Raw genomic sequence first — 17,499 nt, 5'->3', positions numbered from 1 at the left:
TCAAAGCACTTTCACATCCAGGATGTAAAACCACTTTTACAGAAATGAAAGCAAAGATGACTCTCCTCAGCAGCAGATGAAAGAATCAAGGTGAGCAGTTTCAGGAACAGCTGGAGCCCTGGGCTTCCAGGATGGACCACAGAGACTGAGGTCTAGAACTCACCTGGACTGGCCCAATGCTCTTATTCCGGCCTCCAGGCATGCCATCTTCTCTGATAGCTGGAAGGAAACATAAGTCAAGAAACGCAGTCAGAAGCACACTCATATAAGTCTTAGCACAAAAAGAGAATTTACTTGGCCAAAAGCATAAGACAGTAATTGGTGAATCCAAGATTAAAACACAGGTCCTTCTGGACCCAAAGCACACAATTATTTCTATTATTCCAGGCTCCTTCATAGGCAGCAATATTTTGGGGCCCCCAAGGCATTGCGTACATACTACACACACTGTATACATTCAATATATTCAAAAAAGGTGATAACACTGTTCACTAGTCCTTCAGTTACAAACATCCTGCCAGGATGATGCATCTTAAGGTTCTGACAAATTCTAGAGGGGGGGGCGGACAGAGTATTTCCATTTTTAAATAAAATAGTTTGTATTCCCAGCCTAAGTTTAGGTTTGATTTGTAGAATCAGAACAGGTTTTTTGTTTTTTTCATTAATCAGAATTTTTACTTCAATGGTTTCTCCCTGCAAAGGCAGTCAGTAGAGCACCTGTGTAGTTGAAGGAGCTTACCTAGCATTTTGTAAGTATAAAAAGCATCCTTTAAGTAGTATCTCCTGACTAAGAATAACAACTACTACTAATATTATCATCACTCTTTATGGAACACTTAATACAGGGGCATAGAGAAGAACCCCTGATTTGCAATTATAGTAGGACCACAGTATTAGGCAATCCTTTCTGGAAAAGAAAACTTCTGAACTGAGTCTTAAAGGTTAAGTAGGATTTAGGCAGCCAGGAAAAGAGTGCTCCAGGCTGAGTGAACAGTGTACAAAAAAGCAAGCTGAAGGTAAGAATAAGCTCTTCTTTCTGGAAACTTCCAAGTGGCTTAATCTGGCTAAAGCATAGGGGAAGGGTGGCCTATGTGGGGGAAGAGTAGCATGAGATAAGGGTGGAAAGGCCTATTGGGCCTAGATCATAAAGAGCCTTGAATGCCAGACTAGGGTATAACTTTAGCTAAGGAGCTTGAGGACAAGAAGGAATGTAGGGGGGCACTGCGGTCATATTGGGATTTTTCAAAAATCTTTGTGACAGCCACTGTGGAGGGTAGCTTGGAAGAGGTTAATGTTAACAATAACAGAAGATAAGCTAATGACATTATGTAATAGCAGGCCTTCCTAGGATATACCTGCCACTTTAAAAAATTAACATAAGGAATCTAGAAAGTTCCTGAGGCAGGGACTGATTGCCTCAAAAGGTGGGAGCTCCAAGTATAACCCTGTTTCTGAGGTAACTAAAAGGCTGACAGGAAATTCAGAATTAAGTAAGTTAGGGTCCAAATCCTGTTTCTTCCTGGTCTGTATAATTATGAACAAGTTTCTTTGCCTCTCTGGACTTTGGCTTTACTGAAATGAAAAGAGAGAATACTGGTACTTGTTTTACGTTACATTACATAAAATGGTATGGCTAAAACACCAACCCTAGGGCCTTGCATGTAAAGTACGCACTTAGTAACTAATCCTTCCCTCTCCCTAGCCTCTTTGAGTTAAAAATCCAAGGTTCTATTCTCAACTTTGCTAGAATCTTAATATTTTCATGTGCTAAGTGGAGGCAACATGGTCGGTCTGCTTTATAAAAAGCTGTTGTGAATTTGGAGTAAGAAACATACATAGCCTATGTTAGAGCTAGATGTATGCTGCTTGCTGGCTGGGAGGTCTCTTTCAATCTAATTTCAAGTTCTAAAATCTTTACAATCGCTTCTCTGCTGTTCCATGGTCAATGACAGTCTTTGGGCATTTCTATTTCCAATAATAACATCTCACATGTCTTTATTTCAGCTCATAGGAAGAGAACAAAGATCTGTCACTGGCATACAACACCAAATATATTAATAGTTCAGCTGTTACCTCATTTTCACTGTCCTGGAGGTGTGAAAAGAACGCAACATACTTTACTTTTCATTTAAAGAGCCACATGTCTCAAAGATTTACATCTTGCCAATCTCTCGTTCTGAAATTCAAAAGCTCATCGGCCAGGTGCAATGGCTCACACTTGTAATCCCAGCACTTTGGGAGGCTGAGGAGGGCAGATCACCTGAGATTGGGAGTTCAAGACCAGCCTGACCAACATGGAGAAACCACGTCTCTACTAAAAATTCAAAATTAGCCGGGTGTGGTGGCACATGCCTATAATCCCAGCTACTCGGGAGGCTGAGGCAGGAGAATTGCTTGAACCCGGGAGGTGGAGGTTGCGGTGAGCTGAGATGGTGCCATTGCACTCCAGCCTGGACAACAAGAGCAAAACTCCATCTCAAAAAAATGTTCATCTTCTTCCTCAACCCCACCCAGAATAAGAAAATGCATATATGATAGAAATCTACTATGTGTTACATACTGTTCTCTGAGGTAAAATCACTCATGAGTAAAGTATTAGTATCACTCTCATTGAACAGATGGATCTAAGGCTCACAGAATGAAGTATTTTGCTGGAAAAGACAGAAACTAAAGAGCAGAATCAGGGTTGGAACCCACGCTATCAGACTCTAAGATCAGACTTCTTTCTACTACTACTATGTATGCATCCTAGTGGAGAAACATAAGATACTTTTAGGTGGTGCATAAACTCTTAATTATACATTCTTAATTATTAATTATTCTTAAATTATACATTTATTCTGATGTGCAACTCACATGGCAAAATGTTAACAACTGGTGAATTTGGGTAAAGGGCAGATGGGAATTCTTACTACTGTTGCAAATTTTCTGTAAGCTTGAAATTATTTCAAAATAAAACAGAACAAAATTTTAATGAGGTGGTAAAGAATTGACTTTAAAAATTAGCTTTGATTTTTAAAAGTTATTGAAAGACTAATATAAACAGCAGTACCCATTTAGAGATGATAAAATCGGTCAAGATGCCATGAAACCACCTGAAGTGTGGAAATCAATACAATGTGCCACAGTGCCTCTGTTAAAAATAAAACCTTGGACCATATTTTCCAACTTATAATGTTCTTGCACATATGTATGTTATCTCATGTGATCCTCACAACCACCTTGGAAGGTGTATTATTCTCCCACGCATTTTTGAGATGAGGAAACAGAGCTCAGAGAGGTAAAGAGATTTGCTCAGGGAAGAAATGACAGAGCTGGTTTCCATTTAGATCTTCTGATTCTAAAGCTGTGCTTATTCCTTGACGCCACACTGAACTAACAAGTTTTTCAGCAGGGCTAAAATCTATCTGGCAGTGATTTGATTAAAAAGAACAAATGGCTCCTGTGTGCAGTATTAGGAATGGTTCTGCTGTAACTCTTATCTAAGTCTAAGAAAGAGAATGGCCCTAGCCATGGCTCTTCTATCTTCTCAGAAGGCACCACAAATACTTTTTCTGCTTTGGAACTCATATGCCTACCATTCTTCATTTGCTTGGGCCTAGGCAGTCAACAAAACCCAGAAACCATAAATAACAAAGCTAACTACATCAAAGCTCCCCTCAAAACCTGTCGGTGGCGCCTTTGGTCCATGGGCCAAATCTAAGCTCCTTAGCATGGCATTCAAGACCATCTAGCATCTGGTTCTGGTGGGACCTCTCATCCTCATCTCTTGCCATAAATGCTATACCCTACATATAGATAACTATTTGTTAGTCTTTAGTCATGCTATTCTGTTTTACATAGTTCTGTCTCTGCATATGTTGCCTGCACTAGAAAGAAACTTAAAAAGTGGAAAAATCTGACACCACCACCTTCCCTAAGTGACATCATCATAACCAAGTGATTCAAGTTAATATCACCAATAATGGGTATACACTTACATCATGTGCTCTTGATATTATGGTCTAAGAAGGACACAACATCATTTCTATGGCATTCTTGCGAAAAATGCATAACCTGCATGTAATCGTGAGGCAACTGACAAGCCCAAATTAAGGGATATTCTACAAAATACATGACCTATTTGCTTCAAAATCGACAATGTTAATAAAGACAAAGAAAGACTGAGGAACTATTTCAGATTAAAAGAGACTGAAAATACATAAAAACAAAATGTAATGTGATTTCCTGAAGTGGCTTCTAGATCAGAAAAAATAAAATTGCTATAAAGGACAGTGGGATGACTGGCAAAAATTGAATAAGATCTGCTAATAATATAGTATTGTGTCATGTTAAATTTCCTGATTTTAATAACAGTACCGTGATTGCTAGAAATAAGAGGAACACTGCCTATGCTTCACTCTCAAACAGCTAAGAAGGTGCGCACATGCAGGTGCACACACACTTACTTACCTGTGGGAACTGGGGAAGGTGAAAGAGAGAGACAGAAAGAAGAGCAAGGGGGAGGGGGGAGGGAAAATAATAAAACAAATAGCATGATAAAGCAAATGTGGCAAAATGTTAACAATTGGTGAATTTGGGTAAAGGGCATATGGGAATTCTTTTTTTTTTTTTTTTTTTTTTCTGAGACGGAGTCTTTCTCTGTCCCCCAGGCTGGAGTGCAGTGGCGCGATCTCGGCTCACTGCAAGCTCCGCCTCCCGGGTTCACGCCATTCTCCTGCCTCAGCCTCCCGAGTAGCTGGGACTACAGGCGCCCGCCACCACGCCCGGCCATGGGAATTCTTACTACTGTTGCAACTTTTCTGTAAGCTTGAAATTATTTAAAAATAAAACAGAAAAAAATTTTAAAGTATTAGTTTAAAAACAAACAACCTTTTGGCGGGGCATATGCTCATGCCTGTAATCCCAGCACTTTGGGAGACTGAGGCGGGAGAATTGCTTGAGCTCAGTTCAGCTCAGCTGAACTTGATCCTCAGTTCAAGAGCTGCCTGGGCAATATGCTGAAAACTTGTCTCTACAATTTTTTTTGGCATAATAAAATGTAAAAAAAAAGTTCTTAAGGAAAATGTAAGAAATGTAAAAAAAATGTTTGTAAGGAACACAAACTTTGATTTCTTTAAGATTCTGCTCAAATGTTATCCCTCCTTGAGATTTCTCAGTGCTTCACGCAGACCTCTGTGTTGTGTCCTGGGACACTTTTTACCCTGGTAAAGTGATATGGCAATGCCATAGGATCACTGCCTCACAATGCCATTCTGCAAACATCACCTCCTCCAAGAAGCTTTCCTTGACCTTTATACTTTTGAACGAGTTAGCAAGTTATGAGACCACAGAGTTAAGGAAATTTTTTATTTTTTCACGTAGTTACTTAACTAATATGAAACCCACCCCCACCACCCACCACGAAGCTGACTGTATCCTCATTTCTCCTCTGACAATATTTTCCCCATCCCACTTCCTGCCATGGCCCTCCATCACAGTCAATCTATCTAACCAGGGAGCATCCTATCACTACTGAGTTATTTGCTGAGGGACCAACAGAAAAGTAGGACTTGATCATGGCCCTTAAGGGGCTCATTGTCTAATAATGAGGGAAACAGACGAGTGAACAGAGAAAGATAACACAAGGTGATCAGGGTTATGGCAGAAGGCATGCAAAAAAGCTGTGGAAGCACAGGAGGGTTATCTGGTGGGGGGTGGTGTCAGAGAAGGCTTCTTAGAGGATGTTACAAATAAATGCTGAACCTTGCAGTCAGGAGTAGAAGAAGGGGGGGATGAAACCCCCTCTTCTTTCAGGCAGATGAAACCACATGTGCAAAATAGGAAACATCACTGGGTTTTTGAAGAACTAGGATGGAATGCAGATTGTGAGTGGGGAACACCAAATGGAGAAGGAAAGGGATCAGGTGGCTGATGCCAGTGTCAAGAGGGACCTTGAAAATCACCTTAAGGAGCCTGACTTTATCCCGAAGACTGCAAGATGGGTAAGGAACATACATGGGGGATACTAGTGCAGTAGTGGGGATGGACAGACAGGGCCCAGTCTCCATTCACCACCCTTCTTTAGATCTTCCTCATTGCTTTGCTAATGAGTTTTCTGATGAGCCAACTTTCAAGTCTGAAAAGATACTCAGTTCCATATCCAAAGATGGAGGACAAGAGAGAGCTGTCTTGCACATAGGTGAAAAAGCCCCAGCCACAAATGGCAGCTGCATTTTTTTAATAGTTAATTTTTTAAATTTTGAGGTAAGTTTAGACTTTATACAAGAGTTGCAAAAATAGTATGGAGAGTTCCCATATACCCTCCTCCTTTTAACATTTGACATAATCATGTCTAGTCATCAAAACTAGGAAATTAACTTTGGTACAATACTGTTAACGGAAGTACATACTTTATTTTGATTTCTCCAGTTGCTTCACCGATATCTTTTGTTCCAGAACACAATCCAGGGGCCCACATTGCATTTAGCTGTCATGCCTTCATAGTCGTCTCCAATCTGTGACAGCTCAGTCTTTCCTTGTTTTTTGTGACTTTGACATTTTTCAAATGGGTATTTTGTCAAATGTCAGTTATTCTGAAGAATGTCCCTCAATATGAGCTTGTCTGTTTTCTCAGGATTAGACTGAGTGAACTTACCTCTGTGTGTGTGTATATGTGTGACCTTCTCAGTGTTTCATATCGGGGGCATGTACAATGTTGGTGTGTTTTATTGGTACTGTTAATCTTGATCACTTGGCTAAAGTTATGTCTGTCAGAATTCTCTAAATAAACTTACTATTTTTCCCTTTGTAATTACTATATATTTGCAGACTATGCAAATATTCTGTTTCTGTTGACACTGATGCCACTTATTTAGCATCCATTAGTAGGTTTTGCTTGTTGCAATTATTACTGTGGTGTTCTAATGGTGATTTTTTTTTTTTTTTTTTTTTGGTCTGTTGCCCAGGGTGGAGTACAATGGCGTGATCTTGGCTTACTGCAACCTCCGTCTCCCAGGTTTACCTGACCTCCAGAGTAGCCGGGACTACAGGCACATGCCACCATGCCAGTTAATTTTTGTATTTTTTTTGTATTGACGGGGTTTCAGCATGTTGCCAAGGCTGGTCTTGAACTCCAGAGCTTAAGCAATCCACCTGCTCCAGCCTCCCAAAGTACTGGGATTACAGGCATGAACCACTGTGCCCAGCCCTAATGGTGATTTTTCTATTTCCCTCATTCCTTCTACACTTATATTTGTATTTTTATTTTTAGAGATGGAGTCTCACTATGTTCCCCAGGCTGGTCTTGAACTCCAGGGCTCAAGTGATCCTCTTGCCTTGGCCTCCCAAAGTGCTGGGATTACAGGTGTAAGCCACTAAGCCTGGCCTCCTTCTACATTTGTTAATCAGAATTCACTAAAAGGAAGAATGATCACTTCTCTTTATTTATTCACTTATTTCTTTTGGTATGAACTCATGGATATTTACTTTATCCTTTGGGTTATACACTAATCCTACAGTTATTGTTCCTCAAGTTGTTCCAGCGCTGGCCATCAGAAGCTCTTTCAGGTTGGCTTCTGTGCCCTTTGATATGCTTCCTTTCTTTTTTTAGAAAGCACTTCCTAACTTGCTGGCCCCTTAAGATGCTCCAGGATCATTTTATATTTCCCCTACCCCAGACTTGGAATCAACCAGTTCTCCAATGGGTCCTCATTCCTTTCATTGATATTTGGAAGCCAAGATCTGGGTGCTGGGTGTACTCATTGCTCCTGGGGTATCTGCTTCTAGCCCCTCTCCGTGGCTAGAGCTTGGAAATATACATATGTACACTAACTCACCTACCAATACAAGGTATCTATGTATTTTTAAATCTATCTGAAACATGAATACCTACTGATATACTGATTCCAATCTAGCACAAGGGGATTCATTCTAGCCTTCTCCTTTGCTGATTTATAACTTCTTTCTTTCTCTGATGTGAGAAACCTGACTCTCATTGTCCACAATATATTTACTTGCTGATTCTACTCTATTGTACAAATGAAGTAGTGACAAAATTCCTAACACATAACCTTGAGATAAACAAATTTTAAAAACTAGAGTGCTTTGTTTGTATGTAATTCTTTTTGTTTTTAGCCTTACAGTACACAGTCAAAACACTTTTCAAAGGTTGCCTCCTTTTTTCTCCAACCCCTTAAGTGTGGTTATGTGACTCATTTGTAACACCAGCTAGATGCATTTGTCATAGTGTGCATTCTTTCTCTCTGCCCTGTAACCCCCAAAACATCCTAGCTAATTAAACAAATTTTCACATTTACTTTTTTGTGGTGTAAAATTCTATGGGTTTTGACAAATGCAGAGAATTATGTGTCAACCACCACAGGTCCATACAGAACATTCCTTACTCCCAAAATACTCCCATGGCAACTGCAATTTTAATCCTGCTTTTGCAGCACCAACCAGGAGGTGGCAGGGTTTCTCTCCGTGACGCAGACTTCACCAGGCAATTGGGTCTGCCTGCTCTGCGTGCAAATAGTCCTAAGGAGACAGCTAGCTCCCTGTCCCTCATACTCCATGTGTCTTCTGACTATGGTCAGAGGGGTTATAAGGTTAAGTTTCTTCTTCCCTAAAACAGCTGAGTTTTGCTGGAAGCTTCAGAATCTCACACTCCGGCTGAATAAGCAGGATGATTCATCAGAGACAGTAGTCAAGAAGGCAAACCATAATAACTAAGCTTTCATAAGATACTCACAGTGAGGGCAACAAAGGAAGATGAGAGAAGTGGAGGCCAAAACCAAAACAGGGTGAGGGCAGGAAGTTGACAGACTCTTCAAGACAGTACATGTTTGGTATTGGTGGCTGGAAAAGATTTCAATAAGAGGAAACTGACAGTGGGGAAGGGAAAAGATCTCCAAATGGAGGAAAAAACCTGAGTACAGGCACAGCAGTGTAAGGCATCCCTGAGGCACAGTGTTCAGAAATGAGTTAGAAAGACAGGCAGGGGACTAACTTGGTAACACTTCAAATGTCCTACTATGGCATTCATCATCCAGTAAACACAGGGCATTTCAACATGTAAACAGCTATGCCACATGGTAGACATGTGAAGCGGTACATTGTCCGTGTGGTCAGGTACAAGCTCTGCTTAATAATAAATTATAATTTAGTAACTATTAACTGTCAACATAACCACCCCTAAACTAACTACTGCTAAGTCATTTTACCTCCCTAAGCTGTATCTGTAAACTGGAGATAATAGTTAGTAACAGGGTTGTTGTTATGTATTCAGTAGTAGAATATATATATGGAGGGTACATAAATAAGTGCTCAATAAATATTAGTATTTATAATACATTATAAACCACCTAAATTTATCTAAATGCCCTTCCACATCTCTCTTACCTTTCTTCAAGATGGGCAAGTTTTTAAAAGGTCCTTCTTATCTCATACACAATAAAACCAGTCTGAGTATATCTGGATGTCTGCATTCATAATGCTATAAAACCAGTTTGAATAGTTCACTATACCTGACTAACCCCCCCATCCCTGAACACTGCTGCTATGAACCCTTAATACCTTGCTGGGTATTTTATATGTTATCATACTTAATCCTGTAGAGAACTCTGAAGGGTAAGTAACATACCATCTTAAAGGTAAGATAATTGAATACTGGAGATATAAAGCAAACTTCCTAAGGTCACAGACCTAAGAGCTAGTATGTTTGCCTCTAGAGCCTCTCTTCTTTCTGCTGGATGACACCGCTCTATTCTACTCTCCACTATCCATGGGAATACCACCCTAGGCTTCTGACACTGGCCCTTCTCTCTTCTGTATCTAAGCTCTCTCTGTGGGTGATTTCACCTATGGACTAGACTTTTACTACCACCTCTGTGCCAACAGCTCCATGAAGCCTGTTTGCAGGCAGGACTTTTCATCTCAGTTCCAATCCCATATAACCAGCTTCCTTGGTGGACATCTTTATGCGTCCTTCTCAGGTATCTCAAACTCAGTATTGCCAAGGCCAACATTTTGCCCCATCCTTTTTCTTTTCTTTTCTTTTCAGAGGGTCCTATAGAGAAATCACCCTGCTTTTTAGCTTGACTTTTTTTTTTTTTTTTTTCATTTTTTTCTTCCTGGTAAGGTCATTACTCTTAATCCACATCCTCAATTTCAACTTCTGGTGCTGCTCAATATTCAGTATGTCACCAACTCCTATCAGATGAGTTTCTTCAACATCTCTCTGTGGCATTATTTCCCTCGTTCCTTCAGATCCTTCAGATTTCCTTCTAGACTCTACTAAAAACTTTCTAGGTGGCTTTTCTGTTTCCCCTGACCCAATTCATCCTCCAAAACAGCCCTTCATATTCATCCTACTAGAACGTCAGTTTGTTCATATTATCTCAGGCTAATGGCTCTTGGAAAGCTTCCCAATAAATTCCAAACTCCTCACCAACCTAGACACAGACTTCTGAGCATGCCTAGCCTCTGAGTACACCATGGTTCTAGTAAACAAAATGATACCACATTCAGCAATCTCCTACCTCATGCCTTTTCATCCAAAAATTTCTACTTCTGTCATCATTCCTGAAATAACTAGTGAAGTATATTAATCCCAGTTAAGACCTGATTGTTAAGTGGGTTCTTGGTCACACAGGGCTTGTACACTCATTCCCACCTTAACATCTCACTAGTTTTTCTCCCCCCACCTAGTTTAGGAAGGTCTTATAGGCAAGAATCGTTCATTTTTGGTTATGAGTACGAACTATAAGGCCTGATATGTAGTGCAAGCTTGAGGAATATGTAACTAAACAGCTGACACTAAAGGTAAAGTTTTGAATGAAGGATGGGCCATCAGAGCCATGAGCACCACTCACCCTTCCGGTTCATCCCCATCTGGAGGCATTTGAGCAGGCGGCAGTACTGGCACCTGTTCCTCTGCTTCCGAGACATGACACAGTTCTTGTCACGACTGCATCGATATACCCGTTTGTTGCAAATGCTCCGCTTGAAAAACCCTTTGCAGCCCTCACAGGAGATGATCCCATAGTGCAAGCCTGTAGCGCGGTCCCCACAAATGAGACAGGTTCGTTGTTCAGCCCGATCATCTGAAACAGAAACTGATCATGTTCAAGTTAGAACACAGTGGAAATAATGGCTTTAAGCCTACAGTTCCTAAAGTGAGCAACTCTGCTCTGGGTAGATTAAGACCACCACTATCTCCAGGCTAAAGGGCAAACAGGGGGCCTATCTTCAGATCCTTATCCCAAGAGTAGTCCCTGTATCTATGGTTGCAGATACCACAACACAGTCTACCTAAACTCTTCCTCCTGGGTTTCATCAACACTTGGATCAGTATCTAAGACTGAAACCTAGAAAATATCTTTTGACTCCTCTATCACCTTTACCCTGCTCTTCTACAACCCATCAATTCTACCCTGTAGGAGCATGGTAAGGATTACTTACCATACATGTAAGGGCCTAACACATGATATACAGCCAATAAATGACAGCTGCAATTGAGTTCTAACCACGCCGAGCTAAGCCAGTCAGCCAGACATCCAGCCAATAAATATTTACTGTGCAAATCTTCTATCCCGGGAACTGCTGTAAGGCACGAATACAGCATTGAACAGAAGTCCCTGGTGAAGCTTACACTCTAGCAGAATATCTATTCTGTGTCCAGGCCCTGTGCTAGGACATAAATAAATCATCATGGTCCCCAGAGTCATGGAACTCACTGACTAGCAACAAACAAGTTACTCGAGGAGGAAATTCAGGATAGAATATAGCTCTTCACTTTCTCTTCCTTTAAACTGCATTTACTCAGGACCAAGCAACTGCTAAAGAGCAGGCACATGACAAAAAAGCACCCTGTGAACTGTGATGTGAAGCTATGCCAGCAGGTACAGGAAATCACCAGGGAAGGTTCCGATCAGAGGCCAAAACAAGAAATCAGATATTTCAACCTCACTCCTGAGTAAGAGGCAAGGTATAATAATTGAGAACATCATTATAGAGCCAGCGTGATGGCACACAGCTGTAGTCTCGGCTACTGAGGAGGCTGAAGCAGGAGGACTGCTTGAGCCCAGGAGTATGAGGCTGCAGTGAGCTATGATTGCACCACTGCATTCCAGCCTGAGCGACGGCAAGACCATATCTCTTAAAAAACAAATAAACAAAAACAAAGGCACATCACTATACCATAAATTAGAGAACGCTTATAATTAGAGAGATTCTGATTTGAACCCTAGCTCTGAAACTAGCTGGGTGAACTACGGAAAAATTGACCTTCTTTACTTTTCTAATTTCTCTCATCTGTTAAATGGTGATTATAATAATACCTATATCCCATGGACAAAGTTCTCATTGCAGTATGTGGGCTATAATAGACATCTGATAACTGTCAGCTATTATTTTCATTATTATTACCCCAGCAGGTACACATTTAATGTGATAATGACATTCCTGAAAGGAAAGGCTTTCAAAGGCAATGTTAATGGAGGGTCATGGAAGTATATATAGGAGGGATGCAGAGAAAGGAGGAGGCTGGAGCCCTTAATATATGCCAACTTTGAGATGAGTCTTTATGATTGCCATCTGTAGTAAGCAGAATAACTGCGACCCATATACATCAGGTCCTAATTCTTGGAACCTGTAAAATGCTACCTTATAAAGGAAAAAGGGTATTTGTAGATGTGATTAAATTAAGAATCTTGTGTTAGGGGATTATTCTGAATTATATGGGTGGGCCCGAAATACAATCACAAGTGTCTTCGTAAGACAGAGGCAGAGGGAGATCTGATAAAGATAGTAGAGAAGAAGAAACACATAACATGCAAAAGGGAAGGTGATACGAAGACCGAGGCAGAAACTGGCCACCAACCAAGGAATGACAGCAGTCACCAAAGTTGGAGGAGGCAAGGAACCGATTCTCCCCTAGAGCTTCTGAAAGGAGTGTGGCTCTGCAAACACCTTCATTTCAGCCCAGAGATACTGATTATTATTTTGTTTTTTTGAGAGGGAGCCTTGCTCTGTCGTCCAGGCTGGAGTGCAGTGGCTCAATCTCGGTTCACTGCAACCTCCACCTCCTAGGTTCAAGCAATTCTCCTGCCTCAGCCTCCCAAGTAGCTGGGATTAAAGGTGCCTGCCACCATGCCCTGCTAATTTTTGTATTTTTAGTAGAGACGGGGTTTTACCATCTCGGCCAGGCTGGTCTTGAATTCTTGACCTCAAGTGATCTGCACACCTTGGCATCCCAAAGTGCTGGGATTAGAGATGTGAGCCACCACGCCTGGCCTGATTTTGGATTTATGGCTTCTCTTCCAGTAAGATAGTAAATTTTTGTTGTTTTAAGGCACTGAGTTTGTGGTAATTTGTTACAGCAGCACAGGAAACTAATATGCCTTTTTTTTTTTTCACAAACAGGGAAACAGGCAATATTAAGACTTGTCCAAAGTCAGCTGGCAAACAGCAGGTATTCAGAGACAAGTACATATATGAGATTATATATGAGATTATACAACCATGGAAATGCAGAACGACAGATACAGAAAGACTGCCTAGGTTCTTGAGGACTCTACAGTTCTTGGTTACAGACTTTTCTAAGGCTTGGATACACTTCCTTTGAGAAAACAGCACAGTGACAAATTGACATAACCACGTTATTGCAATACAATCCTCCTTTTTTCTTTTTTTGAGACGGAGTCTCACTCTACTGTAGCCCAGGCTGGAGTGCAGTAGCGCGATCTTGGCTCACTGCAACCTCTGCATCCCAGGTCCTGGTTCAAGTAATGATCCTGCCTCAGCCTCCCAAGTAGCTGGGATTACAGGAACGCGCCAACATGCCTGGCTAATTTTTGTTTTTAGTAGAGATGGGGTTTCACCATGTTGGCCAGGCTGGTCTTGAACTCCTGACCTCGTGATCCACCCACCTCAGCCTCCCAAAGTTCTGGGATTACAGGAGTGGGCTACCACGCGGGCCAATCCTCCTTTTCTTTCTTAAGCTAACTTAAGTGAGTTTCTGTTGTTTGCAAAACAAACAAAATACAAAAAGCCCTATTAAGAATAAAAAAGATACCCTATAAAAATGGCCCTGGTGTAATCAGTATTCCTTTTATTTTCCTTTTGAAAACATAAAGAAAGCTCAAGGTAAACACTACAGAAAAGTTACAATAGCAAATTTTAAAAATTAAAAAGGTAAGGCCAAACAGGTAAAATGAATAGCATAAGAATAGCACCCACTATGTTTGAGATGGCATTTCCTAGAGTGCTGAAAAGGCCTGGAAATGGAACATGAAGCACTGTTGGGAAACCATGATTGGCTATAGAAGAATCTAAATTTTCTAATTTTAAAACCTTCAGTGTTCTTTTAGATATGACTATAATGTAAACCAGAGCCTTATTAGAATAGACTTAAAAATAGTTATAATGAATATATCCACAAGGACACACCTTCCTTTCTTCACTGATATGATTTCACTGAACACCCACCACAACTAGATAGGCTTTACTTCACTGACTCATGTAATCCTCAAAACCCCATACATAGGTGAGTACAACTGTTATCACCCTTTTGTAAATGATTAAGTGGAAGCTCCAAAATGGTTAAACAATTTGTCCACCTAGAAAGTGGCTGACCCTGAACCACCAATATCAGAACTGGAGTTCAATAACCTCTTCATAAAGCATTCCTATGGCATTCTGTGCAGCATCTGGAGCCAGAGCAAAGAACCCACAGAATGACAATCAAATACAGACCTGTTAAGAACCTGCTCATGTCTCGTAACACTGCTTGCTTTTCTCATGATAGTTTTTAAAAGCCACACTGAGATCAAAGACCAAAGGGCCATATTTCTTTAAGGAGCCTGGAGTCCTAGGACTGCTTCTCTGTCTGGTTACAGCTATTCTTACTGCCTGTCGTGTTCTGTTTCTTCAAAAAATGGTCTATGCCATGGATGAGGAACTAATTCAAAAGGGAGTTTCTCAATGGTACAAAAGAAAGGCTCTCTCCAGATCAATCTAGTAGCCCTTCAAAGATGCATTTGGAAAACTTCTCTCTCAGTATGTGAAAAATAACAACAATAGAATCAGCTATTGTTAACTGACCACTTGGGTGCTATGCTCTGACCAAGCACTTAACATACATGACTGTGCTGAATAATCACAATTATTCCTAAATGAGGTGCCCTCAACATTTTACAGATGAGGAAATGGAGGCCCATGAGGTGCTATCACTCCCTAATAGTCATCCAGCTAGTAAGGAAAGGCTGGAAGCTCAAAAGTCTATGTTTCTAACCATTACATTCTTTGGCCACAGCAAGGCAAATCTATACATTCTACATGCAGTTAAGTCAGTCCCTTCCCCACTGAAAACCACCCAACCAACCACCCAACCAACCAACCCACCAAAAAAGCCAAACTCCCCCTTTGTAAATGAACAAACTGAAGCAAATGCCCCTAATCGTGCCTGGCCAGATGTCAGATACAGATTTCTGCATCTCCTATTGCAAAGGATTTGAAGGGTATTTATAGCATGTTTACATTCATTATCTTGCTGGTACCAGGCCAAAGCAAGGGTTATTCTTATCTTATAAAGCAAAAAACATTCAATGAGCACCAACTGTGTACCATGCAACGTGCAAGAAGTTTTTACATACACTATTCACTACAGTAACTTCGAGAGGTATTATTCCTATATTACTGAATCTGGAATCTTAAGAGTTAGAAAAGACCTTAGAAATTGCCCTGAACAGATCTTTACCTGAGGCATGAATTCCCTCCACAATGTTCCAAGACAAAGAGTTGCCCCATACTCTTACTTGCACATCTCTAGTGACTCAATAAGGCACTTCATTCCATTCATTCTACTTTTAGACAGTTATAATGGTTCAAAGGCTTTTCTTTACATGGAGCCAAACCTGAAGCTTCCACCACTGCCCTGAATAATGTGTTCATGGGTAAAAAACAAATGTACAATCTAACCTAGCTCATATATAAACCATTCAGAGATTTAAAGATAATAATAGAGTTTTCAGGCTGGGTGTAGTGGCTCACGCCTGTAATCCCAGCACTTTGGGAGGCCAAGGAGGGTAGATCACCTGAGGTCAGGAGTTTGAGACCCGCCTGACCAACATGGCGAAACCCCATCTCTACTAAAAATACAAAAAATTAGCCGGGCATGGTGGCACATGCCTGTAATCCCAGCTACTCGGGAGGCTGCGGCAGGAGAATCACTTGAACCCGGAACACAGACCTTGCAGTGAGCAAAGATCGCGCCACTGAACTCCAGCCTGGGCGACAGAACGAGACTCCGTCAAAAAAGAAAATAATAATAATAATAATGGAGTGTCCAACTGTGATTTTTTTCCTTCTCATTTCTTAGTCTTAATGAATTATATAGTATCAAAATCTCTCTTAAAACAAAGTATCCAGAACTGAATGATTTTTCTTAATCTCATTTAAGACTGAATTGATTTTGCTTCTATGTTTCTGCAGCTAGCAACACCAGTAAGTACATACATTTTACAATGACTGAATCTCTGTGGCATGCCACACATTTTATAATGGGAAAAACTGATGCTGAAAGAGTAAATACTCTTGGTTACACAACCAATCAGGAGTGGAGCTGGAATTGCAATTCAAGATCTTCCAATTGTAAGACTGCTATATTTTCAATCCTCCCTGCCACCTCCTACTCAACCACACACATATTTAATTCACATCTGTTTCACAGGCACCTAAAACCTGAAGTATTTGCCACACATACCATTAACCAATATCTTTCTTATTCCATTCTTGGGAAGTAGAATGGTGAACCCGAGGGTAGGACTTTACATTTGCCCTTGATCCATTTTATCTTTATATAATAAATTCTGCATGTCATTCTGGGCTATTGAAATCTTTGGGGATCTGGGTCCTGCCACCTAGTATATTATTTCTTCCATCTCCTTCTTGTCTACATGTGTGGTCAGTGTTACATTATTTTCATTTCTATCCTTAAAACAGTATTAAACAGAATGTGGCCTTCTGGCAAAACACTGAAATCCTTTCTCTAATCTGACTTAACCATTAGCATCCTGGAAATAGTTATTCAATTGGTTTTTTTATTTTTTCTTTTTTGAGATGGAGTTTCGCTCTTATCGCCCAGGCTGGAGTGCAATGGCCCAATCTCGGCTCACTGCAACCTCTGCCTCCCAGGTTCAAGTGATTCTCCTGCCTCAGCCTTCCAAGTAGCTGGGATTACAGGCGTGTGCCACCATGCCCGGCTAATTTTTGTATTTTTAGTAGAGACAGGGTTTCACTATGTTGGCCACGATGGTCTCAAACTCCTGACCTCAGGTGATCCACCCACCTCAGCCTCCCAGAGTGCTGGGATTACAGGCAGGAGTCACTGTGCTTGCCCCCAAGACAATTTTTAACAAACTTTAAACTTTAATTGATGAGACTTGGATTAGGTGAACAGACATACACTGCAATCAAGGGGACAGGCTTGGGTGGCAATGTAGAGTTGATCTCAGGGCC

At 40.9% G+C, this 17,499-nt stretch overlaps 1 protein-coding gene across 12 annotated transcripts in view; it reads right to left on the bottom strand.

Annotated features, from left to right (window-relative positions):
* The window catches only part of NR6A1 (nuclear receptor subfamily 6 group A member 1), a 258,389-nt gene that overhangs the window by 26,452 nt on the left and 214,438 nt on the right, over nucleotides 1-17,499 (bottom strand). For 9 of the 12 annotated variants that reach the window (XM_055271123.2, XM_055271126.2, XM_055271132.2 and 6 more), the window contains 2 exons: nucleotides 10,854-11,096; nucleotides 164-219 (listed from right to left, as the gene is read on the bottom strand). In XM_055271123.2, coding sequence (XP_055127098.1) covers nucleotides 164-219; nucleotides 10,854-11,096 — 299 coding nt within the window. The remainder of the gene's footprint in view (nucleotides 1-163; nucleotides 220-10,853; nucleotides 11,097-17,499) is intronic. The other 3 variants (XM_055271127.2, XM_055271130.2, XM_055271131.2) reach the window with 1 other exon arrangement.

The sequence above is a fragment of the Symphalangus syndactylus genome, chromosome 3 (assembly GCF_028878055.3).
Source record: "Symphalangus syndactylus isolate Jambi chromosome 3, NHGRI_mSymSyn1-v2.1_pri, whole genome shotgun sequence".
Taxonomy (NCBI): domain Eukaryota; kingdom Metazoa; phylum Chordata; class Mammalia; order Primates; family Hylobatidae; genus Symphalangus; species Symphalangus syndactylus.
The sequence above is the reverse complement of the archived record's forward strand: the minus strand, read 5'-3'. Positions and strand labels throughout refer to the sequence as shown.